At 39.8% G+C, this 18,841-nt stretch overlaps 1 protein-coding gene and 1 long non-coding RNA gene across 2 annotated transcripts in view; one reads left to right on the forward strand and one right to left on the reverse strand.

Annotated features, from left to right (window-relative positions):
- The window catches only part of LOC135278716 (uncharacterized), a 133,711-nt gene that overhangs the window by 32,789 nt on the left and 82,081 nt on the right, over window positions 1–18,841 (forward strand). The gene's annotated exons all lie outside the window — the stretch shown is intronic.
- On the reverse strand, window positions 2,430–12,517 carry HRG (histidine rich glycoprotein). Its single transcript, XM_064384935.1, has 8 exons — window positions 12,232–12,517; window positions 9,655–9,762; window positions 8,602–8,689; window positions 7,927–8,093; window positions 6,149–6,265; window positions 4,569–4,655; window positions 3,619–3,949; window positions 2,430–3,504 (listed from the first exon to the last, which is right to left on the reverse strand). Exons 1-8 carry the CDS (start codon window positions 12,427–12,429, stop codon window positions 2,882–2,884), a joined length of 1,719 nt encoding a protein of 572 aa, XP_064241005.1. The 5' UTR covers window positions 12,430–12,517; the 3' UTR covers window positions 2,430–2,881.

An 18,841-nucleotide genomic window follows, 5' to 3' on the forward strand; every position in this document is an offset into this window, starting at 1 on the left:
TCTGAGTTTATCTAAATAAACTTTGTTTGTTCACCAGAATGACACTAAGGTTATCCACCTGCCATCAAGATAACAGGATAAATGGCTGCAGCTGGAAACCAGTTTAGGCAAAGTAAAGCAAAAGAGAAAGAAGTGGCTGTAGCTTTCTGACTTCTTAACACCTAAACTGCTACTGAGAATGAATTTTACAAGGCTTAAATAAAACATCCAGGAAGGTCACAGCAGCAATGAAGTTTGGACAACAACCTTGTAAATTTTATAGATCTGTTCAGTGTTCAGATTGCAACAGTTCTGAGAACTGTAGTGTTCAGAATGTTTTTAAAAAGTTGTTGGACACATGCATATGGTTGAATGTCACATAACCCTTCATGATCCTATTGGAGTGTCCATCTCTGCTGCCATGTGGAGACTGCCTGGCTTTTGAATTAGTCAGTGATCATAGTGCTTTGTTGTCGTTACTGATATGTGACACCCAAGAACAAAGGATTAAACACTATTGTCTGAGTCTGGTCAAGCCAGGATTAGAGATGGCTGAGAACTTCTAGTGCTTGTCTCCCCTGTGTGGCACCAAATGGCTTTGCTTTGGGTCTATGAACACCTTGGGATTGCCTTGGCTTCTGTGTTCCAGCTGTTTCTTGCTGTATTGGGTTTGTGTGTCAAGGTTTGATAGCAGGGGATTACAGGGTTGGCTTCTGTGAGAAGCTGCTGGAAGCTTCTCCTATGTCTGACAGAGCCAATACCAGTCAGTTCCAAGATGGATCCAGTTCTGGCCAAGACTGTGTCCATCAGTGCTGGTACTGGTGCCTCTGTGGTAATATGATGAAGAAAAAAATAAAAAGGAACTAGGAAAGAACAGGAGAGAGAAGAGAGAGAATATGTGAGAAAAGCAGCCATGCAAATCCCACGGTCTGTGAAGAAGGTGTGGGAGGAACTGCTGTGGGTGGGGAGTAGAGATTTTCCTGCAGCCTATGGAAAAGACCATGGTGAGGCAGCTGTGCCCCTACAACCCCTGGAGGTCAGTGGTGGAGCAGGGATTCACCTGCAGCTCATGGAGGACCCCACACCAGAGCAGGTGGATGCCCAGTGGAGGCTGTGACCCTGTGGAAGCCTGGGCTGGAGCAGGTTTGCTGGCAGGACTTGTGAGGGCACTGATGATGGAGCAGTTTGTTCTTAAAGGACTGCACATCATGGAAAGCACCTACACTGGAGCAGTTCATGAAGGACTGCCTCCAGTGGGAGGGATCCCTGGCTGGAGCAAGGGAAGAGTGTAAGGAGTCCTTATCCTGAGGAAAAGAGGGGTAGAACAACATGTGATGAGCTGGCTGCAACTCCATTCCCATCCCCCTGCACCAGCTGAGGGAGAAGGTAGAGAAAATCACAAGTAAACACTGGGGAAGAAGGTGTTTTAAAGATTTGACTTTATTTCTCATTCTCTTACTTTGGTTTGATTAGTACTAAGCCAATTTCCCCAAGTCCAGTCAGTTTCGCCTGTGATGATGTTTGGTGAGTGATCTCTCTAGCTTTACCTTGACCCATGAGCTTTCTGATATTTCTCTCCCATGTCTGGCTGAGGAGGGCAGTGACAGAGCAGCTTTAGTGGGTGCCTGGCACCCAGCCAGGGCAAACTCGCCACACTTGGTACAAGTTTTGATTAAAAAAATGCACTTTAGAGACTGTGGATAAACTAAACCAGAAATAAGTTTGTTCATACGTGATAGCTGACTTTTAAAAATCAGTCAATCTTCACAGAGTCACAATGAGTCCTCGTTTTGTTTCTTTTTCTTCGGTGTGGCCTTTGCACTGTGTTTCACTTTATGCCATTAAAAAGCTGTTTGGACGATCAAATTACCAACTTTTTTGAGATTAATCCCATGTTCTTGCTTATGACATAGCTGTACTGAATCAGCTTGCTGGTCCCCTGACAGTCTGAATGGACTTGACCTTGATGGGGGCTGGAGTATAAAGAGGCACCACTGTTCTTTCTTCCTGCTCCTCCCAACTCAGTTTCCAGTGAGGAAGGATCAGCAATAAAGAAAACATTTACATGAAAGAGTTATTACATGCATCTGCTTTTCTCTTCCCCTGAGAGCAATTATGAACTATTTGAGAAGGGCTGTCCTTGACTGCAATATTTCTGTGTATCACCACCAGCAGCTGTAGCGATGGAAGCACCTGTGCAGGCCACCCTGCAGTGAGACAGCAAGTCATTAACTGCTCTCAGACCCCTTGTAGATAACAGTGCTAACCCAAACACCATTAGTTAATTTATGCTAGAGTTGCTTTGTGGATGTTTAATACCTAAATAGCTTCATAGTTTAATATAATTTCTAGCTCAATATCTAATAGCTAATTATGTGTAGTAAAAAAACCCAAAAACAAAAACAACAAAACAGGCAACTGTGTCGAGAAAAAAATGCTTGCATTTTTATTTTCTATAAATCTGTATAAAGCATGAGTGTAGTGGATTCATGAGTGTAGTCATGGATTACTTTTTTATGGAAATCAGTCAAATTTCCTCTACGTAAAATTCCTTGGAGAAATACATTATAATTATGAATTATGAAAAAAAGAAAGATTTTAGATGGTAATTTGCACCACTAGAGAATTTTCTTTTTTGTTAGAACTGAAGGAGCATTGTTTTCTGAGGATATTTTTACCCATTCACATTATCTCAGGTACTCAGAATTTTGAACCTTTCAGTTACAGTGAAGCTTGAGGTAGCCATGATGAAGAAGCAGGTTGAAATACTTAATGAATATTTTCAGTGATTCTCCTTCCAAGAAACAGAATGCTTTTCCCACTTCTCCATCTGCTCTTTCCATTGACTGTAAGACTGTGATTGCCCCTGACATTATTGAGCCAGGAACCTCTTTCTCTGAGGTCATACAGGAGAATTTTCTGTTACAAAGCTATGAGGAAATAAAGGCAAAATTTTTGGAAGGTCAAGTTTGGGTTTTCCAGGACAGGATTTTGATTGTGTAGGGTGATCTGGAAAGCCTGGAACTTCTGCCATCTCCTTTAGTTTTGAGCCAGTGCTGGAAAAGTGGAGGTTGCATTGGGATAGTTCAGGAAAGTTTGCAGTGGGAGGTGTAAGAGAATCCTGCTGATTTAGAACTGGGATGCGATAGACAGCTCCTGTTACATGGCATGGAAAATACTTTCCTGATAGGCTTGTCTTGTTGTGATGATGTCTGTAATAGTGATGGCAGTGATGAGGAGGGTGTCCTGGAGGAGGGGGACAGGGTGGTCCATGGTGGTGAGGAGGGTGGTGGTGACCTGGTCCATGAGGAGGGGGACAGGGTGGTCCGTGGTGGTGGGGAGGGTGGTCATGATCTGGTCCATGAGGAGGGGGACAGGGTGGTCCGTGGTGGTGGGGAGGGTGGTCATGATCTGGTCCATGAGGAGGGGGACAGGGTGGTCCGTGGTGGTGGGGAGGGTGGTCATGATCTGGTCCATGAGGAGGGGGACAGGGTGGTCCATGGTGGTGGGGAGGGTGGTCATGATCTGGTCCATGAGGAGGGGGACAGGGTGGTCCATGGTGGGGGGGAGGGTGGTCATGATCTGGTCCATGAGGAGGGGGACAGGGTGGTCCATGGTGGGGGGGAGGGTGGTGGTGACCTGGTCCATGAGGAGGGGGACAGGGTGGTCCATGGTGGTGGTGAGGAGGGTGGTCGTGATCTGGTCCATGAGGAGGTGGAGTAGGATGGTGATGATCTGGTTCATCATGGGGAGGAGGGGGAGAAGAAAGTCCTTTGTTGCTGTCTTGATCTTCCTTGCTGGATTTGGGGTTATGCTCATCGTCTTCAGGTCTGGACTGAGGAGAGGGGGGACATTCATGCCTGTGGTGATGCTTATGGCGATGTCTGTGACCAAAATGATGATGACAGTGGGGATGTCTGTGTGGATGTCCCAGGGCTGAATGTTTCCCTCTTCTCCCACAGCCATGGTGCTGTTTATAAAAACACCAGGGAAGAAGTATTAATCAGGTGTTGATAGGGCAGAAGAAATTGATGAGAGAGAGGTGGGAGTTAGCAGGTTTGCATTTGTAGCTCTGATGACTTTTAAGGGAAAAATTCTGTATTTTTTTCATGATGGAGGAAATTGAATAGATAACAAAATTCTAAGTTACTGAAAAATCTGCTGGAAACACACCATGTTGAAATTATATAACCAGCTGAGAAGTATTTGTGAGAGATCAAAACAAAACAAATCCACACTGGAGTAGCTGTTGTGATATAAACTGGAATACCAGATATGATAAAGATCATCTCCCCTCCCCTTGCTTTCTAAAATCTCTTTGAACTGTTTTGCCAGTCTCTACTCACACTTAGTCACACTTAGATTGAACTGAGAGAAGACATACTTGAAAGGAGTGGTAGGGACAGCTCAATTCTGATTCGTCCTTTGACTGACCTAGGACTTGCAGGTCAGTCTGTCCTGACATGCTGCATCATAACCAGGCAATAGAAAATTGGAATAAATGTTACAATCATCAGTCTGGACTAAGCAAGATTGCGGCAACCTGCATGAGGATACAGCCAGAGAGGTGTCCATAACTGAGTACATACCCAGGGATGGTAGATTTCACAGCTTATATCTGTTCCGTCAGCTTCATCTGCACCACTGATAATTCTTGCCTTGCAGAATCCAGTGTGCTAAGCAAAAGACAAGGAAAAAACCCACAATACACATCTGGGTTTCTGAGAAGGAATTAATACAAACTACTGAATGTTCAACATTTTACTAGTTAGGCTATTCCTTTGACACCTAAATATCTTCACATAACTTAGCCAGATCCTGAGCCTTCCAACCAATGCTTGTCAGTGATTAATAATGATTAAAATATGCGCTGATTTTGAGGGTTCTTGACTGTGATGCACTCTAGATGCACTTCACCATGTGCACCCAGAGGGCTACTACTCTGTATCTCACTTCCCTTTTGGTGTCTAAGAAATTGGCCAGCCACTAATGCCTCCAGAATGAGCACTCTTGGGTGCCTGATTTTTCTTCCTTTTCATATTTTTTTCTGTCTTTGCTTGTCAAGCATCTGTTCAGATTGGACTATTCTGTAATTCTGCTCAAAGCTCTCAAAACCTGGCACTGTATAGCTATGCTGCTTCAGATAAAGCTCAAGGCAGAGCTTTCTTCCATTTATTTTTTAAAGCAATTTGTTGTAATTTTTTTTGCATTACTTCCCTTAGCATTCTGTTTGCTGTGACTTTCTCCTGCTGTCCAGTCGTTGTGTGTGGAATTGCTCATGTGAAAGAGCACAGAACTCAGGTGATGGGTTTTGTGTATGTTCTCTGTACTGGGTGCTTTGTTTTGATATTTGTTTGGGCCATTAGTAGCCCTTTGTGCTCAGTGACTACAAATGGTAATGGCATTTTACACACAAACAGCAGTGATGGCAGCATTGAGAACAGAATTCAGACCCTCTATTACCATCTGCCTTGTGCTTTGTTCTAGTGAACTTGTGGCTCCCTTGCCTGTTAATTCACAACCTCTTCCAGTCTTCTAGAGTATAAAAAACCAGAGAGGGTGATGGATGTAAACCATATAAACCATATTTTTTTCCATATTTTATTTCATTATTTAAATTTAGTTTCTGGGGAATCATTTATTCTGAAATTATGAGATCTTGCCTAGCTGTTTCTTTGGTGTAGACCATAATAGTAATGGAAAAATGGGGTGAAGAGAATACTTTGATAGTTTTCTACAGATGAACTTGAATTATTCCACTCTCCATTCCTCTGCAGTAGAGAAAAAAGTGACCCTGAGCTCACTGGGATTACATAAGACATATATTTTTTTCAGGATCTATGACTCATATTGGTGTAAAAGTTTTTATGGACATATCATGAATGATTTGCTAGGGACTGGCCACAGTTTGAATGCAAAAGCCAGATACAACCTGAAAAACTCTAGGCCTCTAACATGCCAGATTCCAGTCACATTAAGATTTGAGAGTTCACACTGTTTCCTTATAAAAGATAATGGAGCAGTTGTAAAATTAGGATCTGGGCTTGGATATGCTGGATTTTTAATTTTGAGTTTGGGTTCATGCTTATAATAAGCGCTTGAAAATATATTGGTAGAATCTTCCCGGTACCACCCTTTATATCAGTTCTTGTTCTAAGACTTTACTTACAGCGTGCCAGTCATGCAGAAAATCACATTCCAGTGCCTGATCTGTTTCCTGCATAGATTTTGAACAGTTGGTCTCTTTTATAGAGAATCCTAAAATGTGACCTTCACGGGAGGCAGTCTGAAACCAAGAGGTCAAAGAAGTTATAACTAGGTGTATTTAAAGTCTTGTAATTTTCAGAGCAACCATACGTCATCTTATTGTCAAAATCCCATCCACCTCATGCTTTCCTTACCTGTCCTGTTCAAATGTTCATGCACATACACATATTCAGCAAGGAAAACAGATTAGATAATTTATATCTCATGCTCTTACAGCTTCCAGGAATGCTTGCTTTAATTCTTTGTTTAGTATGCATGTGCTATAAAATCTGTTACTTTTACAGCCTGTGTTTTTAGGAAGTAGTGTCCTTAGAGTCTTGTCCCTAAACTGAACTGCTGCTTCTGTGGAAGCAGAGAGATCTATTGGATGGCAACCACCCATTTCCAGTGATGGGAGTGCATAGTATTAGAGAGCTGATGTTAATTTTAGATGAAATTCTGCTAGTGACTATGAGAATGTTTCTTTCTCTGTTGTCAAGGGCATTAGTTATGGAGAAGGCCTTGCTCCATATGAAGATGGGAGAAAGCCTTTTTGATCCTATTAAAATCCATAAAGAGGTGTTTCATTTTAATTTCCAACTATAGCAGTACTTTTATATCAAGTCTGTGTTGAAGGTGTCCTTGGCATGTGTGCACATACGAGTTTCACTAGTTTAACTAAATTGGTTGAAAGTGCATGCACATACTTTATGGTATGTTTTTTTATTGTAATTCATAGTTTCTGAGTGTTAAAATCCAGAGGTACAATGTAAAGTGTTGCTGTAGCTGAAGATGGTGAAGTGTGAAAACCAAGTGTTTGGGGAGAAACACATGAACCCAGGCAATGTGAAAACAATCCCTTTCTGAATGGCAGTAGGGATACAACGTGCACATGGCTGCAGTGTGGGACACTGTCAGGTTTCTGAGCAATATTAAAAGCTGCAGGGAGGTGGGTTTGGCATGCTATCATTTAGACAGTTTCCAAGATCAACATGTATTATGGTGGGAGCCTTGGGACCTCATTACAGAGGTGTCCTGGGCTGACACATGTCTTGGCAGAATGATCCCGTGCTGTTTAAGTGAAAGTCTCCAGTATCTACCAACAAGAAATGTTGTTATTAATATACTTCAGATCACCCAAAGGATAAGTCTTCATGTTGACCTCACTTAGATATGGAGATATTTACCAGACCCAGAAGTTCTCCAAGAGTTACAGCACAAATCCACCTCCCTTCCTCAGAGTGCTCCTTTACTCTGCAGCAAGAGTCAAAATAATGCTGAGCATGTTCCACTGTTTGTTGTACCCATGTGCTAAGTATTCTAAGAGTAAAATATTATCTGGCTGCAACTGACAAAACATGTGACTGTGATAATACATGACTGTCCATCTTGAAGTCTGCTCAGTAGTAAATAAACTCATATATGTCATATATGTCAAAATTAAAATATGTACACAAAGAATATTAAATTAAAATATGTACACTTGAATTCTGAATGCTGTCACACTGCTATAGTTCTTTAGCAAATGAGAAGGCCTTTTGCTTTCACACACATAAATTGAGTTGGTAACAAGTCTTTGCTAAAGTAGGACCTTCAACTTAGACCTGATCCTAGAAGGGTTTGAGTTCTGGTCCCATGGTCTTGGAGATGCTCACAAAATTGTCTCATTTCTAAGTAATTCTAGGAGGAAATGCCACTTACCATCTTTAAAATTCTTTCAACTTTATCCACAGCGAAGTTGTTTGTGTGGTTACCTTCACTGTTGAATTTCCTCAAGGCCTTTGCAGCAATATCTTTATGTTGCTCAGTGACTTCTAAGGCTTCAAGTTTCACAGGACAATCTTTGCACTCTACTAAGTCAGGTGGAACTGTGAAAACAAATAATTGACTAATATTACAGTGGATATTAATACTCTTGGGAGTGTGCCCATGCCTTTAATGTGAACTCATAATGAGAAACGTAAATGCAGCATTTCCTTGTAAGTGAAATACCTGTCCCTTGCTCCACAAATAAGGGTTTGTTCTGTAATGTGAAAAAACCCCAAACCCATGAAAATGAGTATTCTTATAAATCACCTTAGATTCTTACCACCCCAAATGTGCAGTCTTCCCAAGTTTACATTTGTTCTAATGTTCATTATCATATTTTGGTGGACGGGAATGGTGATATCAGCTGACATCAATAAAGTCTGGTTTAGAGGAGTAGGGTAACCTTAATTCTATTACTCATTCTTAACATTCCATTTGAATTATCTAAAATATGAATTACAAGCAGATGAATGGATCTGTTACGGTTTCCATGCACCAGTAGTGTACAGACCTTGGTACAAGGGCTGGTTTGACGTATGCATTGGCTTACAGCAGTGGTTATTTTACCTGGACTTAATGTACAATTAAATCCATACAGTTGAGGTTTCTTCAGCAGATGGTTTGTATATGTGATAATCTTACATTGCCCAAAGTCCTGAGAGGAAAAAAGAATACATGATTATGATGTTATTTTCCCTGGATTTAATTGGATGTAGGCGATCATAGAAATTATACCCCCTTTTAATGTGCAGTACCTCTAAGAATAACAGATGTGGTCATTAATGGAATGTTTGATCAGGTACCATTCAAAATTTGTCTTCAGATAAAATGGGATCTCTCTCTACAAGAGCTTTTATTTTAATTCTCAGTTTGCATGATTGAGTAGACAATGCAAAACTGAAACAGCTTTCTAAGTCATCCTGATACTTACTTAGAGTAGGATAAGACAAGATGGCAAGGAAAGTTAGAATGCCAGGTTACACAAATCTTTCTCAAAAGTGGATGAACCTGTTCATCCACTTCTTTTTTCCATTAAAAAAAAAAGAATAAATGCTTTCTCTTCTCTGCTCCTGGCCTTTCTGCTTTGTCCTTTGTCATAGTACCAGAACTCCTATTTAAATAAAGTTTTGAACTGGCAGTTCTCATCACTGGAGTGCAAAAGAAAGGACAAGTATTGCTGTATATCGTTCATGTAATGACACTAGCAATATTTCACATTGTCATACCAAAAATGTTATGACAGAAAACTGACAAAATATACCACTGGTACTTCTGCCTCATATACCAGGAACATGCTTAAAAAATAATTTCTAGTGCCCTTTAGTTGTCAGCAAATTACCCTTCAGTTCTGCTACAAGCAGTGGAATGTGGAGTATAGTTCCTTTGAGAGAGCAAGTTCCTTTGAGACAGCAAGTTAAATAAAGTTTTACTTATTTGAAGACTCAATCCTTTCCCAAGCCTTTAGCATATGTTTAGCATTCTAGAATGAGATAGATTTTGGTTTAGAATGAGCCATATTAAAGCCCAGTGTTCACTGAGACACAAATTTCTGGGCAGTTCAGAGGAAGATCAAATCAGTGCATTATTGGTGTATGAGTTGGTGCAAATGCCGTTGCTTGCCATTGGGTAGGTGTGACTGTATTCACAGGACTCCCAGTGTCTTCTGGATAAGACAGAACATTCCGTTTCCAGCACATCCAAAGTTAAGTAGAGGACCGTTGAATTTTCCTGGAAGAGAAGTGCAAGTAAAATGGAGTTTATAGACAAGAAATTTGATCTGAAATAAACTTTTTTTTTGAGGTAGATATGTTTAATCTTTAATGAAGCTTCTCCAGATCTCTATTAAGGTTTTTCAGAGTTGACAAGCACAGAAAGCGTTCAGGCTGGAAGGGACCTTTGGAGGTCATCTTGCCCAGCCACTTGCTCAAGGCAAAGCTGAAACTTCAAAGTTTCAACTGCATTCTGTGTATCACCAAGACATTCCACAACATCTCTGGGCCATCCTAGTACTTCACAACTTTCTCCATTATTTTTTTAGCCTTATATGTAGTCAGAATTTCTCTTCCTGCAACTTACATCTGTTGCCTCTTATTCTTTTGTTGATAACCTGTGAGAAGTGTCTGTTGTTAATCTAACATTCATCAAGTAGGGAAAATGCCAATGTTAAAAGGTTGCCATTCCCTATTTCTGATTTTCCCATAGAATGTACTGTTCTATTAGGACATCAGTTATCTAGGCAGCCAATTGTGTATCTACCTCCATTTCAAATTACCTTAGTGAACAGAGACTCTTTCAGAACTTTGCTTCCTGCTCAATTTATTCAGGGAGTGATGCAACAAAACTCTAATAATCCCAATCAGAATCCTTAACTCTGAAACTATTCTAGTATGTTCTGTCTCCTTAGCAAATACAATTAGGAGAATTAAAATTTGAATTTGGATGGCAGTGTAATGGCATGTGGTGCTAAGAATTTTCTGTGGCCCACAGAAACAGTTTTGGACTGGATTATTTAAACTTTATTCAGCCCTTGTATGGACATTCAGAATAAATGCATATGTATTTCATTCTGTCATTTAGAGAAAAACATGATATGATAAACCTGTTGCACACTATTGCATGGAGAAACAAAAAAAATGTTTTGGTCTTTTTTTTTTTTAAATATATATATATACTTAATGTTATCTTGGCAGTGAAACCAAAAAAAGTTCTTGCACAATAATGTATGTAATTAGTGTGCAGGAGATCACATCTGGTGGCTTTGGGTCTGAGAACATGCAGAGACCTTTCAGGGAGATTTCTTTAGCAGTCAGATAAAAGTGTCTTTTCTGTTCTTGTAGACACTGTGTGACAGCTGGAGCTGTGGCCCTGGACTGCAAAGATGGCAAAATTCATTAAGGGTACAAAGCAAAACATTAACATGGTATTCTAGTGCTTATAGCATTCATCTGGAAGTGAGAATCCTCAGCACTAGTCAATATTCCAAGTTATGGTTTATACTTTATATATTCAATAGTTACATAAAATGTAGAAACACTGAGATTTTTCTTTTTAGACACAACTTTGCTTTTTATCATTTATCCAATGCATTTTGCATGTCTTACTGCCTGGTGGTTCCACTTCAGAGCGGGGCACACACAGAGCTGCATGGCAGCAGAATTCTTCCGGACAGGAGACTTCAGGGTTTAAATCTCTTAATACAGAAGAGCTCCTTCTTAGATGAAGCTCTTTAACTGCCTGGCTACTGTGTACAACCCAGTGGTATAACTTGCTGCATTCTTGACTTTGAAAAGCAAAAAAAAATCCATCAGTTTTTTTTGCAACTGTGCCTGAAGACCTATAGAATCCTGGGCTTTGGGTCACTTTCTGGATCTGTACTTGTCCCTGCAGGCACTACTAAGCAGCTCCATCAAAAACTAGCCTGTTTTTTCTGTTGCTATGCTGAGACTTCTGGGACAGTTCATGTGTGCCTGGATACCAGTTTCATAATCAAGCAGTTGAAAGCTACCAGGTGTGTTAGTAAATCTGCCTGTCCTTGGTCTCTTTTATGTACTAGTTAAAGACATTTTTATTCTATTGCTTTTTCTGCTGTTGATTTGTTTTTGCATTTCAGCAGTCATTGAGGAAGGCTTATGTATCTTCTATAGGAAAAAAGAAATGGAAATAGGAAGGAAATAGAAAATGACTGATAGGGATTCTCCATCCAGTCCTTCCCCTGTTTTGCAGAGTAGCAACTCCTTTGACTTCCTCTGCCCTTTTCCCTTTCCACCAGTTTATTCAACTATCTGTGAAATTAAGATAATAACAAAAAATCCATCTTGCAGGATACATTGGTCTAATTAATGTTAGACATTAATGGAATAAAGAAACCTTCTGAATACAAATTTTGAGTATAACATCTGAAACCAGACAGCAGACAGAACAGATTAATTTCCAGAGTTGTATAGAGCTGTTCAGAGCATCTCTTATGCAAACATCCTGCTGGCCAAGAGAAGTGAGGCCATTCAGCATTGTTTGAAATCAAGTTTACGTGCAGTAAATCATACACAAATGGATACTGAGGTGGTGTAAGTCACAGCTGATTCATTGGATTACATCAACATTGTTCTAGTAAAAGCAATAAACATAAGCTCTTAATTACCTGGCTCATTGTTTAAAAATCACAGTCTTATGTAAATCAGTCTTTAAGTTCATACTTACTAAATGTAGTTCATGTGCATCAGCAACACGGAATAAACCAAAAACATAACCATCTCTGCGGTGTCTGTTGACCAAATCCAGGGCCACTCCTGCATCTGTTTCAATGGTGTTACAGTCTGCAGGTGTAAGGCTTATTTCATTTTGGGCCTTAGAACACTGCAGTAGTGTTAGAAAAAAAGCTGAAGCTAGAAGCAGCATTTTGTTTGCAGTGTTAGGTCACTTGTGCCCATGCCCTGTTAAAGCCAACCTGCTTTCAAATCAGAGCAGCTCACCAAAGTTATAAATGAATGCTAAAAGGGCATGGTTTTATATAAATTTAAGTGTCGTGTCAGACAGCCATTACCTTGACCCTGGATTAACATTTGCAAACAGCAAGTAAATGATTATATAGTGATTGAGCAGATTTTGAGGAAAGTAGGCTTTATAACACTCTCTGAACTACCCATCAAAGGGCCCGTTTATGATTCTTTAGGCAGACATTGTGCAATGGTGCTTTATCATGGAAAGTATTTATTTCTAAATGTGTAAGGCTGAGCCTGGCAGTAAGAAGGTCCAGTTTATGTGTGCAGATATTACACAATCTTGGTCTTCTGTTTACTATTAAAACAGTTGAACTGAAAATATGCTGAAATATTTGTGGTCAAATTATGGCTATATCCCTATCCTTATTTTTACAGATCCCTAACCACCAGGCAACTAGTGAAAGGGAAATAAGGAATTCACTCAGATGTGGAAAAGGAATATAGCTCAAGGTGCACTGCAGGCTGCTGGTCTGTAGCTGCTATGTGAGTACCTGCTACCAGCTAAAGAAAATTTAGAGCTGATTTCTATCAGCTTTACATAATTTCAAACTGGTACTCAGAAAGAGACTGACTGCCTAATACCTGTGTAATCTAGGTATAGCAAGAAGTTACATTAAAGCTGACTTTGCATTCTCAGCCTGATCAGTTTTGTGTGCTTTTTAGCTGTAGTAGTCTTCATAGACTTCTTTAGAGAATTTAAAGAATTTTTCTTTTTGTATTTAATAAAATAATGCCATACCTAGTAAGATTTGTACCTTCCAAGGATATACCAATATCCTCTCCTAAGCAGAAAGGATGAGATGTTGTCTCATTGCATTCAAGATCTTTTATTCTGGATAGTTTAAGACATTCTTAAAAGGCAGTAATTGCTTCTCAGGGAGTGGCTGAAGATGGAACACAAAATTAAAACACTGAATAAGAAAACACAAAAATGCAGAGTCCAAAATGACAAGGTCATTCCCAAATGAGGAATTTTCCCATTCTAGGTTGATGTGAAGATTGGACTAGCTTCTCACAGAAAAAGTGCTGGCTGTATAAATGCTGACTTGGGGCTGGAAGCTAGATGATCTTTAAGGTCCCTTCCAACTTAAAGCATTCTATGATTCTATGACTTGGATTTACATGTTTGACTGTGAAGGGGTTTTTTCACTTATTTTTGTGAGAAACCTTCAGAAATACAGTGAATAAACATAACAATTACCTCATTTAATTAATCTTTATTTTTAAAAATTCCACGTCTTTGCCTGTCTGTTGTCTAAGAAATCATGTTTTAAAATGAGCTGAGCTGAAGCAGTATATTTCATTCCTAGTTAGTTCAGGACACACTTAACAGTTCTCTGGTAATAGATGAGCTAAATGGAACATCTTACAATATTATACCCAGGAGCACCCAAAACCATCATGAGTAAATTTAAAATTGTTAAAAATAGTCCCCACACTTGTGGGACTTGCTGCCACAGAAAGATCTGGATGCAGATACTATCACTGGGGGCAGAAATTGCTTAGAAAAGTCCATGGGCAGCAGGTCCTGACCTGGATACCAGAAGGACTCAGCAGAAGAGGACCCTTTAATGACCCTGGTAGAATGATTCTGGGTGCTGGAAAAGTACAGGGGGAATGCTTTGCAGAGAGAGGCAGGCCATAAGCTTTTTCTAACCATAATTGTCTTTTGCCACTGGGAGAGATGGATACTAGGCTGGATGTACAACAGTTCTGATGAAACAAGGTATTTCTTTTGGCTTGCTTTTATAATATTTTTCATTATAACTACTCAGAATCTCTTCCAGAAGATGGTAAAAAAGCAGTGAAATAAATGTTGTGTAAATAATCAAAGACATTTGAAATATATCTCATCAGTAAAAAATAAAGTTCCTGTTATTGCTGTGTTCCAAATTGCACCCCAATTCATTTATTACAATACTTGCAAATGGGCAGTGATACTGAAGAAAAGCATTGGATTAGGTGATTTATAACATAATTCCCTCAGCCGTCTGTTGTTTGCAGATTGTTCTTTTTTTCCTCTTCTGTTCTGGGTTGTTCATTGTGACACTCATCTTTTTTTACCATAGCTTATGTATATTTTATGTATGAAATTGAAACAGTATGAATAAACAGTGGAAAATGTGCAATTCCTGCAAAATTGACTGCAGAAGTAAAGTAAGATTCTGTTCCCACTCTAGAGAGTTTTGTCCTTGATTTCTTTGGAAAAGAAAGATTAGACCCTTTTATTAAAGCACTGACAAGAACTCCAGGCACAGTAAGAGTAGTTAATTAAATATTGGTTGTACTTAAGTCAGAATAATATATTTTTATCACTTCTCCTTCAGTGTGATACCTTTTTTAAAACTTGTTTTTATATTCATTGCTTTTAAGTTTTGTATGTTGCTTTAATGAAGCCATCTCTGTAAATAGTTTGCTGGAAGGATAGAAATATTTATCCAAAACATGGCATTTCTCTTGCGTAATGTATCAAAACCTCGTTTATGACTTTTACCAAGGCTTGACTTGCAAGAGTAAGAGGTGATCCACATTCAAACTTTAAGGACATGGTAATAAACATCCATCCTAAACCTCTCCACAGCACTGGGAGAACACATCAAAGAGCCTTATCTTCCCCACTTAAAAAACAGTGTATGAAATGTGCAAAAAATATAACTTTAAACTAGAGAGAGAGGAAAAGGAGAGCTGACACTTAAGGAAGATGATATGAAATAACCAATTCCTCCTTTCCTAAAGTACAGCTGTAATTATTCACAGATATCCCTGGCTTCTTGGGAGCACAGCTGTTATGAGCAGACTGTTCTCTGCCTTCTGCAGGAGTGCTTCACACCCAGGCTGGTTTCACCACATGGCACAGCTCTGTCACCTATGCAGGCAGCAAAGCCTTTCCCATCTCTTACTGCACTGCTCTGCAGCCACTCCTGTTTCTGCTCCTGAGCCAGAGCCCAGCTAACACACACATGTGTGGCTCTAGCTGCTTAGAGGTGAATTCTGGGCTGGCTTCTCTTTTTTTTTTAGTCTGAAATTCTCCAGAGCTTCAGGCCTTATTGGTCTTGATGCAAAAACCAAAAAAAGATTTGCAGTTCTTGGGGTGGCTCTGCACTTAACAGGAATGCCCCCAAGTAGGATGGAAAAATATGTAAATGTGACATGTCTTATTTTTATCTTCTGGGTGTAAACAGGATGCCTCCAATGCAAATGCAATGTTAGACAAATTTGCTTTGGTTATGGTTTTCAGAGCAGCAGCTACAGCTCCAGCTTCCCCTCTCTGCCTGCAGCTTATTTTTCTTTACCAGTCACCAGTTTTTTATCAAACTTGTACAAGTTTCATCACCTTGTCTATCAAATTTCATTCAAAGAGACCTTAAGTTCAAAAGCTATTTGGACGAGACAAACTGTCAAGTGGGCAGGTTGAAAATGTAGTTACAGAAGTCTTGTTGGTTAGGAGGCCTCAAGGACTAATACAGGGAATAAAAAGGGTGTCAGCATTCCTTGTCTTGTCCTCAGTGTCTTTGGCTGCACATTGCTTTTCAGAAAAAAACAGTCTAATTGTAAATTGATGACTGTAAGCATACATTGAAAGACTGACCTTTTTGCAGAGGGGCTTGAGAGGCTGGGAGAAAAGGTGAGGTTAAGAATCTGATGTTAAGAATGGAGTCAGAGGGAGTTCTGCATCTCAGATGCAGAAGAAAATGCTTAACTGTGAAGTGTGTGCAATAGGTAGGTTCTGAAGTCATACAAAGAGAATTTATACTTAGTTTATTTTATAAAAACCTTGTTTTTAAAACCCATCCTAAGAACTTTGATGTCTGGGTCTTACTTTTTAAATCTTCTGTTTCCTTTGAATATTACTGTCCCTATTTTTGCATTCATGGTGCATATTCTGAGGTAAGGGCTTGAAAGTATCAGATAAAAATGTCAACAGTCCTGGAGGTCGTTGACCATCATTTATCTGTGCCCGAATAAAAAATGTTCATGTGAAATTGGAATGTTTGCTCAAACAAACATCAGACCACATTTTAGACTACATATTGCCCAGATAAGTTATTAAGGGATGATATTATATCATAAGATCAATAAGTGTTGAAAAACCATAAAACAAAATTGGAAAGTGAATTGGGGATTGTCTGCCCAAATCCATCTGCTTCTCATCTCCAGTTCTGGATGAAGGGCTTCTTTGTGTCACTGGCCTGTTTTCTGCAGGACAAGGACAATCAGCAGGTAACAGTTCAGAGCCCTGGGAGGAGGGGTGCTCGGGGTGTGGCTGGAGGGACACAGGGTGTGTTACTGCCCTGCTGCTTTGCTCACACTGGCTGGCACCGAGGCCAGGCCAGAAGAGGGGAGGTTCAGCACAACCTGGACATGTTTCTAGGAGGATTTCCTGCAGTCCTGTCTCAGAGTCACTGCGTGGAGACAAGCTGCCCATGTGGGTGTGCTGGAGGGAGAATGCTGCAGTGCTGGCCCACTCACAGACTGGCATAAAGGTGCTGAATCAGCAGCAGGATTTGAAGTCCTGATGACTAAATGCTACCAGCTGTTAATAATATCAATGCCATATGGAGTGCCGCAGCATCCAGGTATGTCCTGAGGACAAAGGAAACACAGAAACTATGCAACCTCAGACTCCTTCTTGTAATTCAAGAATTTAATCTTGGACATCGGTACCAGGACTCTTACTATTATGGTAAACACTGGTGGTGGCCCAGGTGACACTGAAACTGGGTATGGACTCTGTGCTGGAGTGGCCACAGCAAATAAATGAAATGCTTGTGACTCTGCACTGACCAGTGGTGCTTCGCTGATCTGTGCTGGAGGTGCAGTTACTGCTCAAGTAAACACGCCTTCTTCTGTTTGTTTTTAAATCAGAGAAGTCCTTGAACCAAATCCCAAATCCAAATTAGGGAAATTATTGATTCAAATGTCATTTCTGAGCCTCATCTGCAGAACAGGCTACACAGTATCCAAATGGAATGCTCAAAAATGGGCATCCAGACTCTCCAGTTTCCCCTGCTTATGTTCACACCAACTCCACTCCATTTATCTTCCCTCACTGCGGCTGTTCAATTTACTGTTGTAAGGAGCCATAGTCAAGAAAAAGAACTGAGTGAAATGGGGTATTTGTGGCTGTGACTAGAAGTTAATGAAGCTGATTTCTTCCCCAGTGCTCCTTTAGGGGGAGAATCTGGTTGTGTGTGTTGATAAAAGTCTCAGTAACGTCATTAAACTGATGGAGCCACAGTGACAATGGCATCAACATGCAAACAGTTAATAAAAAGGACTGTGCAGCAGAAGGGAGAGGTGTGGTGGTTAACTGAAAAGAGGAGCAAACCCAGTGTTTTGAAAATCCTTGAAGAGACTGTTGCCCCAGTGCTCTGTTCCCTGACTCACTAAAGGCAGCCATGGGTGCTCTGTGTGAGGCCATGGAGCAGTGCCTGGGATCCCAGATTTTGGCATATGGCAGATCAGCAGTTCCTGTCCAGGCAAGGAGAACACACTGGTTGTGTTAGAGAAACCTGAGCTGGCAAAGGTGAAAATTCCTGAGGGAAAAACAGGATGCTGTAATTCAATGACTTGACAAAAAAGGGAATGCTGACACAGCCTAGACCTCCTACTGCAATAAGAATTAGTTAGAATTTGAATTTTAGGATTTTTCAAGAACTATATGATTTTGAAAGTTTTTCTGCTCTGAAATGAATGAAACCAAAATATATTGAATTTTCTCATAATGTAGAATTTAAATGGAATTATTTTTGGCTCAGTTGATATGTTTCACACATCACTTTTTAGCTTATTTTAATCTTTGAAGTAATTAAATTACTTCTTTTTATCAAATTTATGTTTGTAAGAGTTTTGCAGACTGAATATGCAAACATAGTTTCTGTGAATAAAATTCCACACATTTCAATATTATTTTGGCCCCACTCAAAATAAAATAATACTTTCTATTTTATTTATAATAATAAAATAATATATTTTAATCAACTTGCTTAATGCCAGGGTACTTTGACAAAACCATAGTTTTTTGTTGGAAGGCTCTTTAAATGTAGAAATTATCCAGGATCTCTAGGGATGATACAGCTCATAAAAGCTTCAGAAACAATATTTTATTGATTTTGTTTTGAAGAAATGGTTTTACAGATCTGATGGCAGCTGCAAAAGGCTTTATGGTCTCATACAAACCCCTTAATTATTGCAAATATCAGTGTACTCCTGGCCACAGATGACATTTCTGTCCTATGTTCATTGTTTTTCTTCTTGTCTTCTCATTTATTTATGTTTGTTTTTGTCAGTACAATTACCATGTCTGA

Source organism: Passer domesticus, chromosome 11, assembly GCF_036417665.1.
Source record: "Passer domesticus isolate bPasDom1 chromosome 11, bPasDom1.hap1, whole genome shotgun sequence".
Classification (NCBI taxonomy): Eukaryota; Metazoa; Chordata; class Aves; order Passeriformes; family Passeridae; genus Passer; species Passer domesticus.